This window comes from Carassius auratus, unplaced genomic scaffold, assembly GCF_003368295.1.
Source record: "Carassius auratus strain Wakin unplaced genomic scaffold, ASM336829v1 scaf_tig00217098, whole genome shotgun sequence".
Lineage (NCBI taxonomy): Eukaryota > Metazoa > Chordata > Actinopteri > Cypriniformes > Cyprinidae > Carassius > Carassius auratus.
Window position 1 is genome coordinate 21,591 of NW_020528894.1, and position 26,885 is coordinate 48,475.

General features: G+C 37.7%; 1 protein-coding gene across 4 annotated transcripts in view; it reads right to left on the reverse strand.

Moving 5' to 3' along the window:
* Positions 1-411: 411 nt before the first annotated feature.
* Positions 412-26,885, reverse strand: part of LOC113099997 (septin-9-like) — a 32,593-nt gene continuing 6,119 nt past the window's right edge. The window contains exons 2-3 of one of the 4 annotated variants that reach the window (XM_026264861.1): positions 26,136-26,213; positions 412-1,127 (exon numbers count right to left, since the gene is read on the reverse strand). In XM_026264861.1, the coding sequence (XP_026120646.1) occupies positions 427-1,127; positions 26,136-26,213 (779 nt within the window). In that variant the 3' untranslated portion in view covers positions 412-426. Of the gene's footprint in view, positions 1,128-1,623; positions 1,751-11,233; positions 11,567-19,836; positions 20,150-26,135; positions 26,214-26,885 lie in introns of those variants that run through there. The other 3 variants (XM_026264863.1, XM_026264862.1, XM_026264860.1) reach the window with 3 other exon arrangements.

Genomic DNA, 26,885 nt, shown 5'->3' on the forward strand with positions numbered 1-26,885 from the left:
AGACTGTTTGAGTGAATTATTCAATGACTGACTTGATAAGACAGGGACTTGCCACCCCCTACAAGTCTATTTCAAAATAATCATATATCATTTATATATTATTTCAGTATTCAAAATGTATATTTTTTTACTTTAAAAATAACATTAAAAACTTGCTGTATCAAAAAGTCTATCTTAAGGTTATTTTATATGGTTAGAAACAAAATTACCAGCCTATATAAAGTGTTTTTGTTGTTTTATGTTTAATGCCATGCCAGCTTCTGGCTTCTATTTAACTAGAAAAGTTGGTGAAAATGGTCACACTTTTCCTCAGGTTTATAAACCCTACTGAATATAAAACATCAGCAGACACTCCAAGTGCACGTCACAGTGTAAATATCAGATCCAGATCATGCAGGCATCTAGCCAGACAGCAATTTAGCAATGTTAAAGCACATGTGACTTACTCTCTTGAGGCCTTAGTGGGGCTTCATGTACTGCTGGAGGGGTTTTGTATTCATCGAAGTTAGGAGTGATGCTGGCTGCGGAGGTGAAGCTGTTCTCTGACTCCCGTGCAGGAGACGGTGTGTCCAGCTGTCTGTTAATGTGCATCTCTGCCCGTCTGGTAGGAGCTGAGATCTCAAGAGGGCTGGGAGGCTCTGCTCGCCTCTGGGACACCTCAGGGATCCGGGACGCAGATATTGGTGGGTCAGCTCTCCTTGGTGGTGTTGGAGGTTCCTGGGGTCTGCTGTGGTTACCTTCAGCCCTTCTGTAAAGAGGCCCATCTGTGGCTTTACTCTGGAGCGAGACCTCAGGTCTCTTTAAGCCGAAGCGGGTGATACCGGGACTGGGTGAGCTGTCCACCTGCTTGGAGGAGATGTCGATGGAGATCTCGGTCCTGCGCGACACAGCCTCTGGGATGCGGGCCCTCGATAACTCTATGCGCCCCATGCCAGACTTTGGAGAGCTCTGGTTGGAGGAGGAATCTGAAGCGTGCCTGGAGGTGGACTCGGAGTTGAGCGATCTCATGTCATGGAAACGGCTGCTCGTAGAAGAGGTGGCGGAGCGCAGAGGATTGGTCGTTCTACGGGACAGAGGGGATGGGTTTGTGGATGTGTCCTCCTCCACTTCAAATGACCTCTTAAGTGCTGTAAACAAATATGAATAAAATCATCAGGCAACTTTCAAAGCTTTAAAACAGGCAAACTTCCAGAAATGGATAACTACATACATTAATTAAATACATAAACATAACTACATTGACTTAGTTTAGTTAGAATGTGCTAACTAAGCCTAAAACAAACCAATTTTATAACAGAAAATGATTTCCAAAATTTGGTCACCCAAGCAGGGGTTAAATAATTAAATATAAGGCTTTATACATATAAAATAAGGCAGACTGATAAAATCAACAAAAGATTTACAGAATTTGTATCCCTAAATGCACTGATACAGAGATGTTGAAGATGTTTAATCTTTTGTACCGGATTAAAAATGTTAATAACGTTCCCATGGTCCCTCTGTAAAGTCGTAACGTGTAAAGACGCGACTAAAGTGTCTTTCGCACGGGTGGGGAAATATACCTAAAGAATAGTTGTCTGTTTGAAATAAGAACAGTGTATGGTTCGATATTTTTTGAAATACCTGATTTCACGCGCTTCAAATGTTCAGTAAACATAGCTGCAGTTTGAGAGCTCTCACGCTTGAATGAACAGTCATCGCCTGACTCGAGCGCAATGGTGTCCGGTTCGTTCATTTGAGCCGAACCATTTTAATGAATCGGCTGAATTAGTTCAGAAACGATTGTTTAGTTATTGAATCGGTTCGAACGCGGAACAGTCTCTTTAGAACCAGAACGCGACTGACTGGCAGTGATGGTGTTTTTATTCGTGTGCTGCTGCTGGCTCATTAAACTTAGAACGGCCTCTTTCGAATGCGATGAACTGAACAAAGAACGTGCTGAAAGAGATTTGGACTGAACTGGACCTATTTGACTCATTTAAATAAGTTACTTTAAACAAATAGCATAGCAGAAATATTTCGCAAATTGTAAACATTTAGGTTACTTATGACAGGGCAACGCATATGACACAGGTTTTAAATAAATAGCATTTTATTAAATGTCATAACTATAGAAAGCTAAAGGGAAATTGTTAGATAACTGATAAATCACCTATCTATCTATCTATCTATCTATCTATCTATCTATCTATCTATCTATCTATCTAGGCACTACTTATGATGCATCAGGTGCATTTTTGTCCTGAGGCCTGGTTCTTTTTTGACCCTAGTACAGTCGATAGATAAATTGCTGGCAATGCATCAATACAAAAAAAACCTTTTCTCCCATAGCTAGGAGTGCAAACATTATTGAGGTTGTGAAACTGGAGCTGGACAGCCTTAAGATAGCTTTTTCAATTATCTGCAATGTGGCGCTTGACAGAAAGAGACACAATGGCATGCTTGGTCGCTCAGGACATTTGTGTGTACTAATCCCCGGGAAATGTCTAGACACTTGAGTCATGCACAGACACAGCAGTCATATTAATGGCCAACAGCAATGCTATGGCTTTAAGTTCTGAGCAGGTGGTTTCTATTTCATCAGTTGGTCTGTCCAAACATTAAACACACATATACCTCTCTCTCTTTTGTAGAACGGCATGAATTGGCACTACTGTTTGTTAACAACATAACATCATTTTTTAAGCTGGTGCTGGCAAAATACTAGACGTGTGTAAGTTAAGTATTTTCCAATGGGCTTGGAAGCTCAGAGACTATTTCATGACTGTAACAGCAGTTTGGCCTAGTAAGAGTTGGCATACGTGCCCATGGCACGTTAGTAAAATAAACAGTTTAATTTACTTACTGGAACCTTTTGCTGGCATCTCTCTGATACTACTCTTAAATCACATTTTCTAAAAGTTTATTGGTGCTGATGGATGCAAAGGGCCTTTGCAAATCTTCTCTTTTTGTCATACAAACTTCAAGGCATCCAATTCACAGCTGGATCTTAGTTCAGTGTGGGAGAGGATCATTGTTTGAAGTTTTATTGGCAGTCTTATTCATGAGAAATAAACGATTGCTGCGATCAGATATGCATCCAGCTGTGGGACAAAATAGGAAAATTAAGAGTCTATAGGCTAAAGGTGACTATTTCTATTCTTAAGCTCATGAAAACTTTTCATGTATTGAATTAAATCTGAAATGAAATCATGACATTTGCCAAGTATGGTAACCCATACTCTGAATCGGTGCTCTGCATTTAGCCCATCCAAGTGCACACACACAGCAGTGAGGAAGTGAACACACACCCCGGAGCAGTGGAGCTATAGATCCAGCGCCCAGGGAGCAACTGGGAGTTCAGTGCCTTGCTCAAGGGCACTTCAGTCATGAGTATTTAGGGTGCTGCATTGTTCATTCACTCCCAGCTACAGCTCCTGCCAGCACCGAGACTCAAACCAGCAACCTTCGGGTTACAAGTCCAACTCTCTAACCATTAGGCCCCAGCTGCCCCATGAAATAAAACAATATGTAAATGTAACACTTAAAATGAAGCTTGAAAATGATAAAGGAAAATGATAAATGTTGCCTTGACAATTAACTGAAATACTAAAAATACTCAAATAAAATAAATGAATACTAAATAGAATACATACATTTTAAAAAAATTAAAAAAAAAAAATACAAAAAGGTTAACTATAATTAAAATGAAAACTGAAAATATATCAATAAAAACTAACATAACAGTATGTAAACAAAAACACTAAAATAGGGGATAACACTAAAACAAGGATAGTTAACGATGGATTGCAAAAGTCTCTGTGTTTGGACGGTTTCTTTTTATTATTGTTTTTATTATTATTTTTTTTTTTCTGTACAATGAAGCGGGAGACCAATATTGTTTTGAACCCTGCTGGCTTTCATTTATGGACAAATGCTTCAAAATGTGTGTTAATATAAGTGAACTGAACTACTGATTTAAGAGCATGTGGTAATTCAGATCTTTAAGTAGGGCAGGTCCAGGACGTCCACTGTCTCATATTGGCTAGGTGTGTCCATTATACCTCTATATTTTACGTCATGTTATTCAGTGACATGCTTATCATAACACAGCACACATGGATCCATTTTCTTCCAACACACAGGAAAACTGACTTCAGCAGGAAAGGATGGAAGCTGATGCCCCTGTTTTACAGTACCCTTGCATTTGGTTAAGGAAAAGAGACCTGCCAGGCATTTGTTTCATTTTTGAGTTGTTGAGTGATGTTTTTTTTTTTTTGGTACCGCTGGTGTTATGATTGGATATGTGATACTCTCAACTCTACTCTTGGAACTGCTTTGGTTTTTCTCACGAGAGAATCACCCTGTTTCTCATGAGTCATCTTCAGAGGGGGCTTTATTTTTAAGATTATATAATTTCCTGTCATTTTAAAGTGTAGCTGGATTAAAATGGAATCCTGCATTTACATAATAATCATGTATTATGCATTCTGTGATTATACTAGACATAATCAACAAAACTTTAATGGCAGTCCACACACACACAAGATCCCTTGGGCCGAAAATGATTGTGAATATGTGTTTAACAGGAAAAGACATTGTCTGTCTTGTTGCTTTAGTCCAGGCAATGATATACTTGGCACTGCATGCAATGTAGAGGCATACACAGATGAATCATAATAGTTTGATATACTACAGGATAAATCTCTCTCAGCATTTATCCTCAAACAACCTCTTCATTCACAGACAGGAAGTCAATCATTACAGGCAGATTTTACTGTGTAGTCCAAACGCTCTGTGCTTTTGGACTCTATAAAGTGCAGTATAAAAACCATACAGTGCACTACAGCCAAAACAAGCAGATGACCTCTTACATAAGAATCTTCATCTCAGTATGGTGCATGTGTATTTCTGACATGGTGAGCAGGCTAGATGATGGGAGCTTCAGTGGTGTCTGACTTCAAACCTCTGTCTGTCCGTGGTTTCAAAAACTATACAGAGCATCCAAAAGATCAAGATCACAAAATGCACCGAAACAAAAATAAATTTAAGAAAAGGCCTACATAAGCGAACTACATTTGACTGACACAGGAGAGAAGAAATTGTTGAATAAAGTCATTCTTTTTGTTTTCTCGTAATTTCTATGGTGTTCATCACAGTGCCAAATAGTTAAGTATTTAGACTAAATAGGCTATTTGGTTTCAAAAAAAGGGCCTTTATTAGGGCTTCATTAATTAATATTGCGGTAGTTAATTCATTACAATATAAACTGCCAATGAAAATTTCTTCCGAACATTTATTCATCTTAGGTATTCCAATATTTAATAACACGTTAAAATTGAAAGTTGCAACTGTGTTACTTAATGAGCTAACATGGACTAAGACTTCGGTAGCTAATGTAGTTATTGGTCATTGTAAAGTGATACCTATTGGTCTTTATAGTTCTTTTGCACTTTAATCTGTGAAAAACAGACTTTATATATTTTTCTGTATTGATTTATTGTATTTAAATATTCAGGTCTTTTTGTTATAATATTTTTTTTTAACCTGATATACTGTATTATGACCACCTTTTTGAAACTAAATTTCAATACCGTGATAACAATGTATACTGTGATAAAAGCATTAGCAATTAATCACAACATGAAAATTTGATACCGACAGATCCCATGAGTACTTAATGACATAATTTTTATTTTAGGGTGAACTATCCCTTTTAAGTAGAATTGTTTACTTAACATATGCACCATTCTGTGCCATTTTGTAGTATGAATAGTGTGAGTGATGTGCTCACCCTGAAAATTAAAACAAGAAGTGCGCTTCAAATACACAGATTAGGGTTGGGCGATAAATCGATTTTATCGATTAACTCGAATTTAACGTTAAGGGCGATTTGTTTTTAATGAAAATCGGTTTTCTCTTTAACTTCCACCACACAATTTTTTTTATTTATTTATATTTTAATTTATTTTGAAGATTGTGTCACTGTACGTCACACAAAGGGGAAATTTAGATTAAACTGCATAAGCGAAAATCAGAACAAAATAAAGAGTACATTTGTTTTGAGCAATTTCTTTGTTGGTTGTAGTTTGTTTTTAAATAGAAAAAAAAATCGATTAAAATCGAAAATCGGGTTTGGTGTGAAAAAATCTGCGATTTTTTTTAAAGCCATATCGAGCAGCCCTAACACAGATGATGCATTTAACAAAAAATAAAAAATAATTAAAGGGGATGGGCTGTCAGACTCAGTTGCTGGATGACAAAATAACCCAAAAATCATACACTTGATAGTAGTAGAGTAAATATTTTATGTATAGTACGTCATTTGGGACACAACTTGTGTTCATCAAATGTCTATATAAAAATGTCACCGGAAGTAGCAGGTCCTACTCTTTTCAAATACTATGAATACAGACATTCACATTCACAAACTGTTTTCTGCACACTTGCCTATAAAAGTGTGTAGATGCATTAGTTTTGTTCTGAGTTGTTGCAAGGTAATTGTTTACTATAAGTCTTATTCATTGTTAATCTAGTCCTATCACAGTCACATCTGCCCAGCCAGAAGAATCAGAGGTGTTTGAGGTATCTGCCGGCAAAAACAACAGGATACAAACAGAGAGTGTGAGTCTGCTGTAATGATATGTTTGGCCTTGCTGATCTGCGAGAGTTTGGGAGCTGTGTGATGCCGCCCCAGGCTGTGGTGGGAAATGGGCCGCACGAAAACACATAAGAACCCTCTCTCTCTCTCTCTCTCTCTCTCTCTCCCACAGTACACACAGCTGCAGCTTTGAGTAAACACATGCATACAAACTCACACAGATGCATTTGCTCCTACCCAGTGCTCATGCACACACACAACACATGTACATCTATGGAAGCAAGAGCGTGTGTTTGATGCGTATGCATAACTTCTGATCAATTAGTGTCCACAACTAAACTATAGGTAGAGGTTTACCTCAATACGCACATTACGCAGTGGAAGCTATTCCAATGCTGTGTTAGCAGAGGCAATACAGGTGAGAAACAAATGTGTGTGCATGTACTGTTAAATTCATCACGTCGCAAAACAGTCATGTCCCACTCGCTTACAGTTTCGGTGCAATGGCTGATTAGCTTCAGGGCAGTTTGCTTATAACACAATGCTCTGGGTTCACTTAGTTTTGACTTGTGTGTTATTACAGGTTATGAGTGCAAAACTACAGATAAGCAGCTACAGTGGGACATACAGTATTTGAAGTGCAACTAGTTGTTTACTGAGTTGGAAAATACAGTTTAGTTGGTAGTTTCCCAAATGCATCGATAGCTAACTATAGTCACAAGTTAATTTGAAGTCTATTGGTAATGGAACTTGCAACCACAGTTGCTTTTGGAAAACGCACCCCAGGCTGGCAGCTGTTTACTAGAATATGGTAGATGGTCTAAAGTGGTCATAGCAGCAACAAATCTGCTACCAGCTGGTCATACCTTCTTAAGCCAAATATGAAAATCATGACATTGATTACTCACACTTACGTTGTTGTAAAGCTCTTTGACCCGTTCTATATGTTCTGTGAAAAATAGAAAGGGGTTTTGATAAATGTTTCAGTGTTTTACTGCCCATTCTATGGAAGCAAATGGAAATCAGAGCGGTTTGGTTATCAGAATATCTCAATATATATTATTTTAGGTTCCACAGAAAAGTAAGTCAGACAGATTTGGAATGACATGAGGGTGAGTCAGTTATGACTGCATTTTTGGGGTGGTTTTGTTTCTTTAAGACAGTAAATCTTATATATATATATATATATATATATATATATATATATATATATATATATATATATATATATATATATATATATATATATATATATATATATATATATATATATATATATATATATATATATATATATATATAGAATGGTGGCTGGTCATTTTCTGACAGGATAATCAACTAGTTTAAAAGCTGACTAGTTAATTCAACCCCAAATATAGTAGGTGCTGGTAAGTATGCAGATCTCTTTTCAAGGCCATATCTAAGAAAGGCAAAAAATAATTACAAGACTGGGGAAAATGGTATGAAAATTCATGCGACAAAACTGTTATCAGTAACATCTCTTTCTCATGCACCTCTCTTTTATCTCTATTTTTATGAACTTTTCCTGTCTCTATTTTAACTCGCCTGCCAGACTGTCACCCCTCCCATACACAAACACACATCTACTTGAAATGATTGTGCAACGTTTTTGAGACAGTAAGTGCATCATAAGGAGTCTCAAAGTTAAACCGACACACATTAACATGTACTACAGCTTAGCAAGGGTTAACTGGTCTGGCTTATTATGGTAAGCTTGAGGACATTCATGAAGTTTCATAAATGAGAACTTTTAATATCCTTTCTTTTCCAGATGGCCATAAACTTCACGGTCATGTGACTGAACATAACACATGCACATACTGTAGCACATGTTTCCAGGGAGTATATCAGTATGTTCGCACTTCAAAAGTACAGTTATGAATTTCAGAAGTTATGAGCTTCATACATTAAGCCCATTTCCTTGTGCAGAGGCCAGCACTGAGTAAATGGAAGTCATTTATTGCTCCGTTCCCAACCATAAGCCTTCTTTGAAAGTGTAAAAACAGCATTAGGCTGTAAGTGATGTGTTTGGTCATTGGCAGGACAGTGCTAACATCTCACTGGTCTTCTTTGGGAGCCATTAACCTGATAAGAAAACTAGCATTGCTAACATGTTGTGCACTAGTTTCCCACTTGGATTCCTAACTAGCAAGACATTTTTTTAGCTAGCTAGTCATCTAGCTTAATTAAAAAGAACATGCTTGTTGACAAGCATCACCAGCATGGTTTTGAAATGATGCTAGTTCTTCAGGTAGACCTCCTGGTAAATTCATACTGGTCTAAGCAGTTGTTTTTAAGCAATAATTAAAATGTCTTCATTCGAGAATTAGCCTAGAGTTTGCTTGTTTATTTACTAGCCATTAACCAAAGCTAATGGAGTTTGTAAATATACAGCTGTGAGATGCTTTTCCCACCCTCAGGAAAAGTTGCACAGAACCACACTATAAAGTGCATACCTCTCTTTATAGTGTGGTCAGTCCTGCCTATAATCTCTGCAAATAGCCACGCTTGATGATGAATTTAGAGACAACATTTAGCCTTACATGCAACAACATGAAAGTGGTTTAGTCGCAGTATAATGAGAGCGCTTTTCCCCTCCCGATGTCTGATTTGTTAGCAATGTAATGAGTCCCAGTCTGGAATAGTTGTCATGTGTCCATGAAATGACCAAAAGGTGCCAATTTAGGTCATTCAGAGCACTCCAACAGGACCCATTTAGAGACACATAAATACTTGGTCTAGAATTGTTGTAGTCTGAAAAAAAAACACATAAACAAACGTGTTTCTATCTGTCTTGATTATCCAATCACTTTCACTCCTATGTTTACTTATAAATGACACTGAATGTGTCTGTATTGGTTAAGTCTCAGCCTGAGACCGCCCACAGATGGTTCACTGACAGCTTTCTGCATATACTACTCAAAAAACTGAAAGAAAAAAAACCCTCTCTTGATTTGGCAAGCTTTCACTGGAGCTGCTGGCTTAGTAGCAAGTGCACATATATCCACAAGCAGAATTGTATGTATAGTTGCTTTTTTCATTTTTTTAAATGTAAAAAAAAAAGTGCTGCACCTTTAAATTATTTTAAATCTTTAACTGAAAACAGATTAACTCTGGTTTGTGCATTTACATATTATTTGAGGTTCATAATATATCAATATATTGCTATTTGCCAAAATGAAACATGCATATCATATTGTTCAAAATTTATATTGAATTGTTTATGCTCATTTTTATTATTTTTAACTCAAGCTATTCTTTAAAAGCACTAAAAATGTATTAACACTGTTGCTGAAATGTAATCTTTAGCAAATTTCAAAACGAATATCCATCTTTTATAATTTACACTATAATGTTATGATGCCTTAATTCCCTATAGTGTTGATACATAGCTAATATAAAAAATATAAAAAAATTGTTTTAATGCTTTATTTTTAATTTATATAGATGAAATAGTATTGAATTTTGATATTAGCTATGTATTATCACCCATATCATAAAAATAATTATTCGCTTATCAATATGGCCCAGAAATTGTCCCTGTCTAAGTAAACAGTTCTTAGCTACAATATGCCGCAATTTGGACAAGACCTTTTTCCGTTTAGTCAAATGTTTGGCTTTGTCAGAAAAGCACAGCTCCATTGAAGACCGTAAAGACACTTCTAAATTGAGATGAAGCTCAGGCAAACCTGCCATTTTCGGCACCCGCAGAATTCTGCGCTTTCTGTGGAATTTCCTCATTCATTTGTCTGTAAGTTTTAGCACAAAGCCAGAGCAAACTGTCTGGCTTTTTTCTGTCTGTCCTCTCTCATCCATTCAAGTATCTCTTTCTCTCTGAGACAGAGTGTACATCCATGAAGCAGCGACCCGGTGCACAGCTAAAGCCTCTTGTCTGGGTGAACCGGGTCATCAGCTGACATATGAAGACCACCCTGCCCTGACCCGCATGCCGTTCCTTGTCCTCTAACCTCCTGATATTTGGCACAAAACGCATTCCGAGAAGTGATGACACCGAAAAATCCAGACAAGTGGGAATGTGTCTCGTGTATGAGAGGCGTGTGTGTTTGTAAGGGTCTCTCACAGCTGGATGAGAGGTGTTGAGAGGGGGAAGGGAAGGGGGTGACAGAGCAAATCAATGCCAGGAGCACACCAATTTAAAAAAAATTAAAAGCAGAAAACGTGACGCTCGAGGAGGTGAGCAGGAGGAACGGACGGCAGCCAGGTATGATGGTCAGTGTGCTCACGGTTAAAGTTGCTTTTGTGTTTACACAGTGAGGACGTTTCCTGTCATGCATGACTGTTTGTGTGTACAGCCTACAGAAAAGAGTGAATAGCACGTACTGTGTACGACAAACACACACACACACACACATGCATATCACTAGGCGGCCACATGACCTGTGTGACAACCACAGCACACTCAGCTATAGAAACAGACTCCAGGGACACACACACTAATATAAAGATTGACAATAACTCAGCTTTATACTGACTGTTTGCCTTTGAAGTGAACTCTCTGATTTAAAAGTTACAGAACAACTTCAGATGATTCTGATGAATGTTTTGCACTTTAAAACTCTACTTTTTCTTTCTAAACCACAAAGAATCGTATAAAGAGGAATAAAAACAAACCTTCAAAGTCTGAGATAATTCCCTCCAAATGCGCATTGACATTGGAATCAGACATTCTGAAGCTGACTCTGCGGGATCAAAGCGAGCTTTCTCAGCAAGGCGAAACTCTCTCAGACTTTGTGCTCTCCAGCTCCCAAACAAATCCCAAATTAGGAGGTAACGGGGGGAGGAAAAAAGAGAAAGCGTTCGGAGCGGTCCCCAGATCCAAGCCCACGACTTTCTTAAAGGACCAACTGAGTTTTTCCCACTTCCCCCAGCTCCCTGAACGCAGCAGACCTCAGAATGAGAAACCGATGACAACCCCCCTCCCCCGCTCGCTCTCTTTCACTCTCTCACTCCTTCCCTCTCTCCTCCCTCTCTCTCTCTCTCTCTTCTGACCGAGGTGCTTGGCTTCTAACGTGAGTTATTTGAGTCAATGCTCAAATTTTACTTTCCAACCCGCCCACAAACGTGCCGAGACTAGGCTCTTTTGCAATCGGTGAAGAGATAACGTGAGTATTTCTAGATTCAGCTCAGTCAGACTGGGTGACGTGGGCAGAGAAGTTCAGAAGAGTGCGGTCCGTGCGAGAACTGGAGGGCAGCGGCGGCACATATTTCATCACAATCCCCGAGGAGAGCACATCTGCGCTTGCGACTTCCCCAGTAGTTTCCTGAATTCGAGCCTGAGGCCACCAGCGCTCCTCGTAGCAGAGGGGAGGACGGGGCTGAGGCCACGGGGTATCTTAAATCAGTGACCTCATCTACAGACTCCATCAGAGCTATGTTTCTGCCCACACCTTCTGCTAAACACGTTTTCATTTCATTCAGACATCATCAGCTCTGGCTACAGTTGAAGAGCTGGTTTTGTTTACAGATTCGATCTGCTAACTGCAGATATGGTGACGAGTGTCTGGTTTGTTGGGTTTTTAATGCAAACCTCTCTGCTTGCAACACTATGACTGTTGGGGAATTCTGTGGGATGTGGGGGTGACGTGTTGCACTGAGGTCTGAAGTTTCATGAGCTAGAGCCTACAAAAACATGAAAGTCAAGCTGTATGCGACTAATCATACAGCAGATTTCACAGCTCTCCAGGCTTGTCTAATGCAAACATCAGGCCTTCTGTATACAAACATACACACACACACCACACAAATCCGGTAAAGGAGGAAATGAAGAGAGTCTGTTAGAGGAATAGGAATAATCTGAAAAGCTTCAGAGGGCACATATGGATTAACCTTGTCAGACTGACTCATGAATATTAATTTGATGAAGTAATGTACACCCAGACATCCTAAACTAATTTGCTTATTATTCAGAAGAAAGCATAATTATTTTTCTCCTGTTTTCTAGTTATATTCATGATTTGACAATATTCTACTGTATAGATAATTTGTTTAGCAAACTCCTAAGGAGTTAGGATTATTTTTTTAATAATAAGTTAATACTTTTATTCAGCAAGAATGCCATTCAATTAATCAAAAGCCGCATTTACTTTTATAATTAAACAATTTATTCATAAAATAAATGCCGTTCTTTTGAACTTTCTATACATCAAAGAATACTGCAAAAACAGTTTTCACACAAACATTAAGCAGAACAATGGTTTTCAACACTGATAATAATGAAAATAATTTTTAAGCAGTAAATCAGTATTGCGAATGATTTCTAAAGGATCATGTGACACTGAAGATGAGAGTAGGCCAATCATGCTGAAAATTCAGCTTTGACTTCACAATACATAAAAATGTAAAATATAAGCAAATAGTTAACAGTTACTTTTAACTGGAAAATACACAGTATTATTTACAATGCTTTTTACTGTATTTCTGAACAGTCATAAAACATTTTTTTTTTTTTGAAGTGCATAGATAATTAGCTTGTAGCATGTAGCTAACTTATTTTTTTAAACGCTGGCTATGTAATTAAACTGTCATCTGTGACAATTCTGGACAACATTTACACACCGCCATACACGCAAAAATTCCCAGAAATTGTTCATTCATGAACTTAAACAAAGCAGAATTACCACTAGATGTCGCTGTCACACACACAATACGAGCAAACGGTTGTGGAGTTTTGTCAGTCTCAATTCTAGCACCAACTCTTGCATGTAAAAACTGATATGAAATAATTAACACTGGCATAACTCCTTCAGACGGTGAGATCTCACATGATGTGTTGTGGAGAGCTGTACCAGGCTGAAAGAGGCTTCTGTAAACAAATGCTTTTAGAAGCCATAACTCATTCCACACCGACATACCACGAGGGAGAGAGAGAGAGAGAGAGAGAGAGAGTGTGTGTGTGTGAGAGAGAGAGGAGAGAGAGAGAGAGAGATCCCTGACGCTGGAAAACGTAAACAATCACTTGAATATTGGCTTCCATTTAGGTGGGACCTGTAAGTAGCATGTGATTTACATTACATTTGTGTTGCTAGTTCTCCAGAAGTGTCTGTGGAACTGTGAATTTAGTGCTTAAGCGTAGCTGCAGTGTCCTTCTCCTCCTCCCTGAGCCTCTGCATGTTTACACACTGCCTCAGATCACCAGAATCTCCCAGGACCCCATCACACTCTCCAGCAGCAGAACATCTGGAGTGGAGAAGGTCCACTAACACTAAGGGAGTTGATGTAGATGTACTCTCTCAGTGTGTTTCTTTGCCTGTGAGGTAGAAGAACAGTAGAATGTGCAAGGACCAGTAACCTTTGTTTTCAGAAGGCACTGTATTGAGTTGTATTGAGAGCAACTTAAAAAAAAAAAAAATCAAATTAAATTAAATCCAATTTTATTTACACGTAAAGAAACAGATTTTTTTTATTTAGTTCACACACACAGACACACGTATGCTACAAAGTTTCCAAGTATTTAAACGTTCACATTATACCCCAATCAAAGCTTTCCAAATGCTTGTGCACTTTAGCATAATCTCTATGCACATAAACAGGAAGGCCATCTTCTTTCTTTCTATTTTTACATGCGCACAGAGAAGGTGCCCTGCTGAAGGTTCTTGTTACTTCAATTCACTTCCTGTTTTGACCTTGTGTGAAGGATATCTATATAGTATATAGTTCATGATGTTTCAAATATGTGAGACTGCTGACAATGCCTGGCAACGCCAGAAAAGTGAGATCGATAGTTCACGAGGTATAACACCCTTGGTATATTTCTAATTTACTCAGAGAATAAATGATAGGATTAAAGGATAAAGTATATTTATGTAGTTATATATCCTCAGAGTATGAACATATACTATATATGCTATTGAAATGCAGGGTCAGCTCCAGACTTTACTGTGTGAGACGTGTTTACCCTAGAGGTGCGGTTACGTCACACACACAAATATGGTCAACAGGATATGATGTCATCATGCTCTAACTTAAGTTTCCATGCCCTGAAATTTAGATCTTCTAGCGGCCCTTTAATTTTGAAAATCAGAGTTAAATCACAAATAAGATATGTCTTTGTATGAAACATAATATATATATATATGTATAATTGGACCGAGATTTGCTGCCAGTAAAAACACTTGAAAACTATGTCTCTTGAAAAACTGTATCTTCAAATGTGTCTCTTAGTGCAAACTGAGAACAAAGATCTTGAGAGTAATTCAAATGAGAGGTTCAGTCTTCATTTTGTATGTGCCAGACACTGATTGTTGTGCAAGTGCAATCATTAAACATGCGGTTTTCTTTTTGGGTGGTTCTTTCTGATTAATTGATTTAAAAATATAATTCACTGACACAATTGAGTCATCACTAAGAAGTGTATAGTAGTCCTGCAAATACTTGAAAAATGATGAAAAAGGGGAAGGGGAGAGTAAAATAACAACGTTAACCAACACAGAACATGTTTAGTGAGTCAAAATACAGCAGGAGTACAGTTTTTTTTAGATAAGACTAGATCTGACACCATCCCTCGAAAAGATCATTCACATCATCCTATTTTATTGTTTGTCTTATGAATGGCTGTGAACCCTGTCATTCTTTATTATGTTCATTGCTTTTGTCTACTATCGTCTTTCTTGTATCAAAATACAAAAGAAAGGAAGCCACAAAGGTCAACTGTGACATGAAGTCTGGTGTTTTCTGTTAAGTGATGCACAATCAAGGAAAATGTTGTAAAAGTATGTTGTTGCTTTTAGAGGAAGTCACACAAGTGTGTGCATGTATTTAAGGAATCATTATATTGGTTTTAATGAGTCTACTCCACCTAACTGTTATAAGAATAAGCCCAGTCAGACTGGAGGTGTTGCAACAATATATAGTGATATTCTCATTGTTACCCAGAAAACAGGATACAGGTTTATCTCTTCTGCTTAATGTTACACTTTCAGATATACAAAAGAAATCTATTGTATCTCTTGCTCTCGCTACTGTGTATAGACCACCAGGGCTGTATATAGATTTCTAAAAGAATTTGCAGATTTCCTCTCCGACCTTCTGGTTACCGTTGATAAAGAGCTGATTTCCGGAGATTTTAACATTCACATTAATAATACAAATGATGCATTAGGACTTGCGTTTACTGACCCAATAATCAAGCAAAATGTTTTAATCATATACTCATCATTTTACTCATGCACTAGATTTATATCTATCGCATGGAATCGATCTTACTGATATAGATATCGTACCTCAAAGTGATGATGTTGCCAACTATTTTCTTGTATCGTGCATGCTGCGTATCACTGATATTAACTATATGTCTCAGTCAGCGTTACCGTCTGAGCAGAACTATTTTCCCGGCCACCAAAGACAGATTCACTAATAACCTGCCTGATTTATCTCAACTGCTCTGTGTACCCACAAATACAAATTAACTAGACGAAATGACTGGCAACATGGGCACTGTCTTCTCTAATACATTAGAAGCTGTAGCCCCATCAAATTGAAAAAGGTTAGAGAAAAACATACTGTACCATGGTATAACAGTAATACTCACTCTCTCAAGAAAGAAACTCGTAGTCTTGAACGCAAATGGAGAAAAACTAACTTGGAAGTTTTTAGAATTGCGTGGAAAAACAGTATGTCCAGCTATAGACAGGCTCTAAAAACTGCTAGGGCAGAGCATATACACAAACTCATTGTAAGTAACCAAAACAATTCAAGGTTTTTATTTAGCACAGTATCCAGATTAACAAATAACCAGACACCACACCGATCTAAATATTCCATCACAGTTTAATAGTAATGAATTTCTTCACTGATAAAAGGGATAAGATTCTACAGTGTTTAATACTTCAGTTTCATCCATTGAAGCCAAAGATAAACTGCAGTGCTTTACAACTATAAGACAGAAAGACATAAATAAACTTATCATGGCATCTAAACCACCAACATGTTTATTAGATCCTGTACCCACTAAATTACTGAAAGAGTTGTTACCTGTAGCAGAAGAACCGCTTCTCAATATTATAAACTCCACCATAGCACAGAAACTTGTTAAAATTACAAATGACCTGCTTCTTGCGTCAGATCAGGGCTGCATCTCATTGCTAGTTTTATAGATCTTAGTGCTGCGTTCGACACCATATATCATGACATACTCTTGGATCAATTACAAAACTTCAGAGGTATTAAAGGTCAGGCTCTAAAATGGTTTAGATCCTATCTGTCTGATCGCTACCACTTTATTTAAATGGGGAGTCATCTCAATTATAACCAGTAAAATATGGAGTGCCACAAGGATCCGTCCTAGGTCCTCTGCTATTTTCCATATACATGTTGCCCCTTGTTAATATTTTTAGAAAATACGGGATTAGTTTCCAATGTTATGCTGATGATACTCAACTATATATCTCAACCAGATTCAAGACCAGATTCAACTTCTAAATTATCTAAGCTAACAGAGTGTGTTAAAAATGTAAAAGAATGGATGACCAATAATTTTCTCCTATTAAATTAGAATAAGACAGAGATATTACATATTGGAGCAAAAAACACAGTACACAGAAACAAAGAAACAATTTGCAACTAGACGGATGTACTGTTACTTCCTCTACATTAAAAAATCTGGGTGTTATATTAGACAGCAATTTGTCTTTTGAAAACCATATTTCCCATGTTACAAAAACACCATTCTTCCTTTTTAGAAACTTTGCAAAGCTACGAAAATGTTTCTTGTTTCTGATGCAGAAAAGCTGGTACACATTCATGACCTCTAGACTGAACTATTGTAATACACTTCTAGATGGTTGTCCTCCATCTTTGATAAACTAACTACAGGTAATCTAAAATGCAGCAACTAGAATCCTTAGCAGGTTAAGAAAATTTGATCATATTACCCCAATTTTACAGTCTCTGCACTGGCTATCTGTTACGTTTCCTATCAGTTACAAAATAATTAACTATGAGACCCTTAAGGGTTTAGTTCCTGCGTTTAGTCTTCTACCACGCTACGATCCATCATGCTTCCTAATGTCACAAAACAAAGTCAACTAAGGAGGTAAAGATTTGTCGCATTTGGCTCCCAAACTCTGGACTAGCCTTCCTGAAAATGTTGGAGTCACTCTGGAATAGCAGAATTCCTGAAGGTACAGACAAACCCTCTCTGTTTAAATCTAGATTAAAGACATTTCTTTGGCCAAGCATTCAGATAATACATCTCATAATCTTGTACTGCAGTTAAATCTGATCAAATGCACATTATTATTTTTTAGCTTGGGTTAAACAAATACATTTTGGTCATGCATTATGGTCACTTGGAAAGCTGTATATAGTCCTGAATATTCCTGTCATTACACATTGTCGTCAGCGCAGATGTGTTTTTTTATGTCCTCCGTCAGTCTTTCATCCATGTTGTCCATGAAAACTGCAGTGGACAAAACCTGATGTGACCTAAGACGCTGAGACACTGAGAACCATTAAACAGACCTAAAGCCTTTGTTCAATTAAAAAGCATTTATCCAGACTAAGGTGCATTCTTAAACTGTTTCTCTTATTCACCACTTCCTGTTTTCCATTCCTCTAGTCTCTCTCTCTTTCATTCTGTCCATCCGTCTACACAGCCCTGATTCAATGTTCTAAATTAATTTGTTCATTCAGCTCTGCTCTTACACTACTTGCTAGATTTCCACTAAGAAAAAAGTTCAATGGAATTATCAAAACTGTACAATGGGTGTGTCCATTTTTTGTAAAGACTATTCTTTGTCCAGCCTAATCTCATTAGTAGATATTCATGCAATGTTTAAACATAAAAAAGGATTGGTATACACTACAATGCACAAAATGTGACTAATGACATAATATAAAACAAAGTATTTATCTATACGAAGATTTAGAAATGTAAAAATCATCACAAATCCCTGCTATACTGTACTATCATATTTCACTGTTTTAGAAATATTTTTGACCCCTCAACCTTACCATATCCTGACAAAATAAAAATATAATATGTAGATAAATGTATAGTTGCAGTCATTTTAATCACATTATTATACAGAATTCGTCAAATTTGCATGCCTCTAAAATTGTACAATTCCATCACAGCAAGCACCTCAGTCACCTTCCAAAACATTCACCCTTTCTGCTCCTCTCTGGTCAAATGATCGGCCTAATAACTTTCCAAAAAGTGGCTGAAGACACATCTCTTCTGCAGGCACTTAACCACTCCACAATCTTAAACAAAGGCACTTATATACACACACACACACACACACACACAATTGTCATCTTTGAATTTCACCTCTACTCTAGCGTGTTTCTTTTTAATAAACCTTGCATCATACACTATAAATATTGTTGGCTCTGTGGTATTGGCCTAGTTCCTGTATTTAACTCACTTTTGATAAAGGTGTCTGCTAATAAATTTAGTGTTGATGCATCTCATACACTATACATTATCTTTAAACATACAATATATATGTGTGCTAGAACCACATTTAACATTCAAAATTCACCTGATTTCTATTAAGATTTGTTTCTCTTTCCCGGTTCCTGCTAAATCCATTAAAGACCCACCTGGACTGACTATCTAACTATCTCAGAAGTGATCTGGGACCTTGTGCTGTGAGCACATGGAGATCATGATGGTCATTCCTCATGTATTTATCCTGGAACTGTCTCTCTGTCAGGGTACCAGGTGTGTCAACTCAAAAACTACCTTTTTTTTCTGTACAGCTGAAGCACAGCACTGTTATTTCCTGGCCTAGAAGCTCTGAGAGTCTCTGACACATTTACAAAAAGCCTGTGTGCTGACAGTGCAGAGTACACCACAGCACTGATACAGAGCATTTCTTCCACACACACAGCTCTATTTATTGGCTGTTGTCTCAGCCTGATGAGCGGGTTCCCTCTTCCAGTCAAAGCCTATGGAAAATCCAGCCCTGCCAACGGAAAAACTTACAAACGTACGCTGCTCTACAGCACCAACGCCACCAGGGACAAAAGTAGTACAGCGTAAATGCTCTGTCTGGTGGAAAAGTCATAAAAGAAGCTCAATGAATTCAATTTAAACCACAAGACGTGTGAAGACGCAAGTTTCGGCATCCGACACAAGTCACAGATTCCAGCTAAAGCAAAAACAGTCTAATTGAAATCTTATAGAGCAAGTGAAAAGAGCGGAAAAAAAGGCTCCAGCATGGGAGAATCTTTTTAAAAAGCGCCTCGATGGTGGTGTGCCGGTCTCTTACCTGCGATTCTGTCCCCCTCCATGGCTAAACGCACACCTTCCTCTGCCACATGTAGCCTGTCTCTCTTCCAACCTTTTTTGTTGGACTTCCTCTTTCTCTCCCAGCGCTTTCTCCTCCTTGTTTGCTTTCGCTCACTCTCCTTAGGCTTTTCCCTCCCTCTCTCTCTCCTTCTCTCTCTTTAACTCTACCCCAATCTTCTTGATTTAATGTCTTCCGTGTGCCGTAATAATGAGCGGATGCAGAATTACGGCATGCCCATGTGCTGATCATATGGAGCGTTTTTGATCTTTTGCTTTTATTGTCCTCTGTTTTGTGTCTGTCTGTCCCGAAGGCTCTCTCTCTCCGTCCTCCGACACTGAGGCAGCATTGTGTGCTAGATGGAAACCCAAGGCCATGTGATATGAGCGTTTCTTCCCAAAATATCTCCTCTCGGCAGCTTGAGGAATCCTGGACTGCCCTCTGATTTTCTTCAGGGCTCTGGTGAGTCACGAGAGAAAGGGCCGAGGAGATAGACGTGACTGACACCACGCCCCTGTGATCGAAAACAAACATCTGAACATTGACTCGAACCGTAGACAAACATTTCCATACGCCACTTGCCGCTCCTAATTTCAAGTATGGCCAAGACACACAACACAGATTCCTGAGTTTTCCTTTGTGTTGCTCAACGAGAGTGAATGCAGACCCCTGTCTGAAAGCACTTGGATTCAGGATGATCTTTGTTCAGGAAGTGGGACTGACCTTTGGCTTCTTCTTCTGGGGGGTTACAGGGTCGTCTGGCGAGCAGACAGCTGGGAGACAAGCCTAAATACATGTGAAGAAGTACGTCGGCCCAGATCAGGCACGCCAGACTCAGAAATGTATAGCAAAAATGATATATACATATATTGAGCTCGAGTTAAATTAGCTATTTATCAATAATATCCATATCAATGTATATAATACAGAAAATAAAGCAAATTCAATAAAGTTGATCAATAAATGTCAATATACAGATATCTTGTGCTAGTAGTGATAAGTAGTGATTTGTAAAGCATTCTGTCCTCATGCCTCTTTACACAGGAACAATACTGCCTCTATGAGAGAGTTAATATATCTACACTCACTGCCGGACTCACAGCCTTAAATTCCCAAACACATGACATTTCATAGACCTCAAATGGAGGTTGAGTCACAGTCTTACTGTAGCTACAGGCTTTGCTAGCAGCATATTCATTCAGAAGAGCTTACAGATCAACCGTTCTGTTAAAAATCATCAGAATTGGGATTACAAGGCTTGAGCAGTAAATAGTAATAGTAAAAAAAATAATCAGTGATGGGAAGAATTCATAGAAAGAAAAAAATCATCTACTCGCTGAAAAATTATCAGTACATTTTCAGTTAAATTTAAGGACATTTCCTTTGATCCTAAAACACAAATGCAGAATTTAATATATATGGGCAAAGCACCTGTACAAAATCAATACAGAAAATTATTTAATATTAACATTTGCTGGAGTTTCCTGTATTCATACAGATTTCTGTCTGTAGCCAGGGTTTGAAAATTAGTGAGGTCTGGGGCAGGGTTAAAGGGGTCATCAGATGCTAAATGCACTTTTAGATGTTGTAAATGTAAAATGTAAAACTGAAATGTGTGTTGGCACTATGTGTACACAATCACCATATAATGATAAAAATCCACCCAGAGCTTTTTTTTAACCTACTACAATCTTCACCCCTTTCTCAAATCGAGTCGATCTCAGATGTCTGTCTGTGTGGCTCCTCCTACGATAGTTTGATTGACAGTAGCATTTCAGCACAGACTGGACTGGCGTCTTACCTTAGACCCGCCCTGAGTGAGCAATCATCAGTCCGCCGTTGTTTAACCATCGGAGCAAATGTAGACAAGAATGAGTCCTAAACAACTGGGGCGTTTTGTGTTGGATGTAATAATGAACATAGCAGTCGTCATTTACTGCCGACATGTGAGCAGCTGAAGATGCAATCGATTATGTATTTTTTTGAAGGGAATGTGCCCTGATCTACCTAAAGGTTTTTAATGAATCTTTGCTAATCACCTTTCCTAATAATGTGGTTATTAGCAAGTTTCACGATGAATGCGGCTAAAGTAAACAGTCTCTCTGAGAGCAGCTGGGAAGAGAGAGGCGGGGTCAGCAGAGCTCATTAACATTTAAAGGAAAATGCTACAAACGGCTTGCTCTGAAAAGAGCTGTTTTTGACATGGTTAAAAAAGGTATTCTTTACACTACCACTGAGAAATTTTAGCCAAACTATGTTACAGACTTTTCATTAAGACCATAAAGAATCATATCAGTTTGTGGAAAATGGACATCTAATGACACTTTAAGAAGCGTGCTATAATAACCCCCCCATACACATTAAACTCTTTAAAAGAGACAGACATGTAGATCTTAGATGTAGATGTTTGTGAAATATGTTTTTTTTTTTTTCTATTTTGGAGGAATGAGCATTGTTAAATTATATCATATTGCACCATTACAGGTTAGGGGTGCACAGTTGTTTATTATTCATTCATCAGTTCATAGGATTATAACTGTTATAGTTTTCATTAATAATCATTGCTAGATGATAACTTTGACTAGTGCTCTTATGAATGTTGTTAGCATGACTTTGTGAAAATGTATCTACAATAATCAATGAAATAGCTTTTCATGTCGTGTTCGGCTTTTTTTTTTTATTCTGTAACTTTCTACAGATCTCTGCACTAGTGTTATATGGTACTGTTTTGACAGCATTGATAAGGTTTCTGACAGATAATATGATGGGGGTTTTTTATCTTTGCCTTACTGACTGTGGTATCCTGTCAGCAATAACGTGTGTGGGCTCTTTTGACTGCTGTCAATTTCAGTTCTGGCTATCATTGTTTGTGTGTGTGTGTGTGAGAGAGAGAGAGAGAGAGAGAGAGAGAGAGGGTCACACAGTGGAGTCAGCTGTCTTAACTGTCCGTGGCTTGTGTACTGCAAACACACACAAGCTTCGTCACTGTGTCTGTCACCGACTCTGTTCCTCTTTCGAACTTGAACTAACTGTAAAACTAAGGGCATTATTAACTGTCTTTACATTTATTTTCAAAGATGAAGCTCGTGATTATGGAAAGGGGTGTTACATTTCCCACGAGTGCTTGCAGTGATCGGCCAATCACAATGCACCGGGTCAGTTGGCCAATCAGAGCAGACTGTGCTTGTCAGAAGGAGGGACTTTGTAGAAAGCCACACGTTTGAGAGAGGCGGAGCATAGAGGACCTACAATAATGTACAGTATTTGACAAAATAATGTGTTTTTTGAACATTAAAGCATGTTGACATGTTCTATAACACCAAATAAACAAAATAATGATCTTAAAAAAACATCTGTTAATTCAGAGGCATACCCTCGAGTAGCCTATTGATAAATACGAGTTAGCAAATCTTTAGCCTTCACCTAGGGGGCAGTCTGATTAGTCCCACTGCTAATCAGTCGACCCGACAGTTAGAGCAGCGCTAGCTTGAGTATCAGTCACGGTCATTGACAGTGTAAGATGATTTATAGTTAGCTGTGTCAGGAACCCAGCCACGTGATAGCATGTTGCTCTCAGAAACTAATATTACTAAATACTAAATAATATTTGTTTCATTCTAATTAGGCACACCATACCAGCGACAGTCCTAAACCCTTTTTAGACTTCAGCCCCACTATGTGTCTTCTTAACCCCAAAAACTGTCTGAATGATAGGGTCAGCGCTGCTTCCTCAAGAAAGTTTTATCATTCTCACTTGTTTTAAGTCTTGAACAGTTTAAGCATTAAAGTCAGTTTAAGCCATTTAAGCGCAAGACTATCAAGGACTTCAAGGATATCTCTTAAGCAGTCATTTGGACTCTGTTTTGACTAACAGACGCCAGGATGTACTTTCTAACCAACAACAATGTCATATTTGTTTAGTGTATGACATAAAGACAGAACATGTTGACATTTTCTACAGCAAGTCAGTGACCAAAAGTCAGTGCAAACAATACATATTCTTAAAACCGTAAATGTAGCCACATGCCTGAGGCCATTTAAGAGTTAATATGTCAGAGAAACTTATAATCTCACCATCACAATTGTCTTCCCTGGTCAGATTTGCTATGCTAAAATACATACATATATATGTATATATATTAAATTTAATTAATGCAAATGCTTTTATCCAAAGCAACTTACAATGCATTCAGGCTAACAAGTTTCTCCTAACATGTGTTCCCTGGGAATCGAACCCCCAACCTTGCGCTTTCTAACACAACGCTCTACCACTTGAGCTACAGGAACAATATATCATGATGGTCACACCTTAAGTTCCAATTCTCACTAATAACAAACCATTAACTATGACTTCTGCCTCAAATTCCTATAAATAAATACATTTGCTGCTTATTCATAGTTAATTAGGTAGTTGTTAATGTTAGGTATTGGGTAAGATTAAGGAAGTAAAATATGGTCATGCAGAAAATGTGTTTAAAGTTCTAATAGACATAATATATTTATATGCAATATTCATATTCATATAATATAAAATACATATTACATGTGACATATGTGTGATAAGTGTTTTAAAAATTGAAAAACTAAATTGTCTTTAAAGTTGTCCAAATTAAGTTCTTATAGCACTGCGGTAGGAAATTTACAAAATATCTTCATGGACTTTAATTCGTAACGATTTTTGGCATAAAATAAATATCAATAATTTTGACCCATATAATTTATTTTGGGCTATTTCAGAAACACATGTGCTACTTATGACTGGTTTTGTGGTCCAGGGTTGCATATATAACACACCAAAACATACATGCACATGCACATACCTTTAACCACACACACACACACCCATAGTGTGAGGAAAACAGTTTTCTGTTTTATGTAAGAGAAAAAGTGGGGCATTAAATGTGAGACCGCCTGGACAGCACACAAACAAACATTTGCTTTAATTAGCATTCTTTCTCCTGTGTGCGTCATTTGTGAACATGTGTTCATGTGTATGCTTTGTTTGTGAAGTTTGTCAAAGCAGATCTCTGGATCTTCAACCAGCCCCCATATGCAGACGTGCTGACAGTGCAAAAGCAGACTGCGCTTCCCGCTGCGAGAGGATGCTTCAGTGGTGAGATATCACCCCACACACACACACACACACACACACACACACACAGACATACACACACAGACACGAGAGCAAGGTGTGAATGATCAGTCAACCACATATGTGCAAAAACACATATCCATAAATGTAAACATCAGAAGTCATTTGCTTTGTCCACTGTGAGAGAGAACGCTTCCAAAACTGCACCAACAGATGCACAACAACTGTGCTGCTCTTTGTGGTTTTTCTCTCTCCCTAGATATATTTAACCTTCTTGCACAGAAACAGACAGCTGCTGTAACCATGGTCCCCCTAGACACACTAAACTCAATTACTCTTTACAAAAACACACATGTGGATCTATTTATTATTAACCAGTATGACATGTTCTCTGTTGGCTCTATATGTCCGTATTTCACTGGACAGCAATTGGCAATCCAACATGATACCAAAATTATTTATCGTACAGTTGTTTGAAATCAACTCAAAAGTTGTTAATATGACTTTTTTGTTGATTTAACTTTCAACAGTCATACACAACGATGCAAGATTTTTTCAAGAATCACTTTTTAAGATAAAATATGTACAGATTAATATAATTAATTAATATATGTTATTTTTTAGCAACAAACAGGATTATGAATGTGAAACTACTGTAAATGCCTTTGGTGTACAAGCAATGTCAATCATAATTCAGAGCCTAATGTCTGATGCAGCGAATGCTTTTAGCAATGCCTAATAAAAATAAAAATAAAAGTAAATTATTATTATTGGTTTTTTTGTTATTAATAATAGTTGTAATAGTTAATAATATTTTTTATATTTACAATTATAGCTAATAAAATGAACAACATGGTTTTCAAATGTCTTTTACATTATATTTACATTGAATGCATTTTCATCTGCCAATAATTCACCACACAAAATAAACCATGGTAATCCTTGCTAAATCTTATGTAGTTTAAAAAAAATCTAATCTAATGTTTAATCTAATGTTTTTTTGGGGGGATAGGATTGTCCATGGTTTCTTGTCACATAACTTGTCCAGGATAGCATCTACCTAATTTATTGGCTTCTTCTACCGAAATAATGTACAGTTTGATTGGATGCACAGCTTTTTGGACAACCATTGATCTGTCTATCACAATAACGAACAACAGCAACCTTTTGTTTGAATGTGAACACTTACCAGAACCAGTACCAGTAGGACTTGTTGCCTCTCCTCTCTCTGGCCTCCTCAGCTTGCCGCTGGTGGACCTCGCAATGCCTGTCAACACAGAAGACATAACAGAAACACTTTTCAGAATGATCTGATTATAGGAGGAAGGATATAGTGCAAGATGTATAGGACACAGTGTCCAGAAGAAATGGAGCAGAGGAAAGCAGATGTGTTGGGAACAGACATCAAAGTAATGAAGCTCAGCCCACTCAATTATGTGCCGCATGTGTTTGAAAAATCAAGTCAGATGGGTCACAAACACATCTGTGCTGCCACGAAAACCCTTAAGATCACCAGGAGGGTGTTTAAGTATCAGATATCAATTAAGATATCAAAATGTCATTATAATACCACTTGTAACAATGCCTTTAATTTATCCTGAATGAATTTATCCTGCATGGGAAAGGTCCAGATGCATTATGGATCATGGTTCCCATGAAAATAATATCACAATGTATAAAAATGTTGGTTTGTTTTTTGATTTTTAGAGATGAAATGGGGTCTCAAGCATCCTCATTCTGATACTGAACTAAGAACAAAACATGGAACTGTTATGATCCATTATTCTTAAAACAGATTTTTTTTTTAAGTAAAAGTTTGTGGTCAAATATGATGTTCCATACTCGGAAAGTGTGCTCTGCATTTAACCCATCCAAGTGCACACACACAGTAGTGAACACAATCCCAGAAGTGGGCAGCCATATTGCTTGGCTCTCTCAA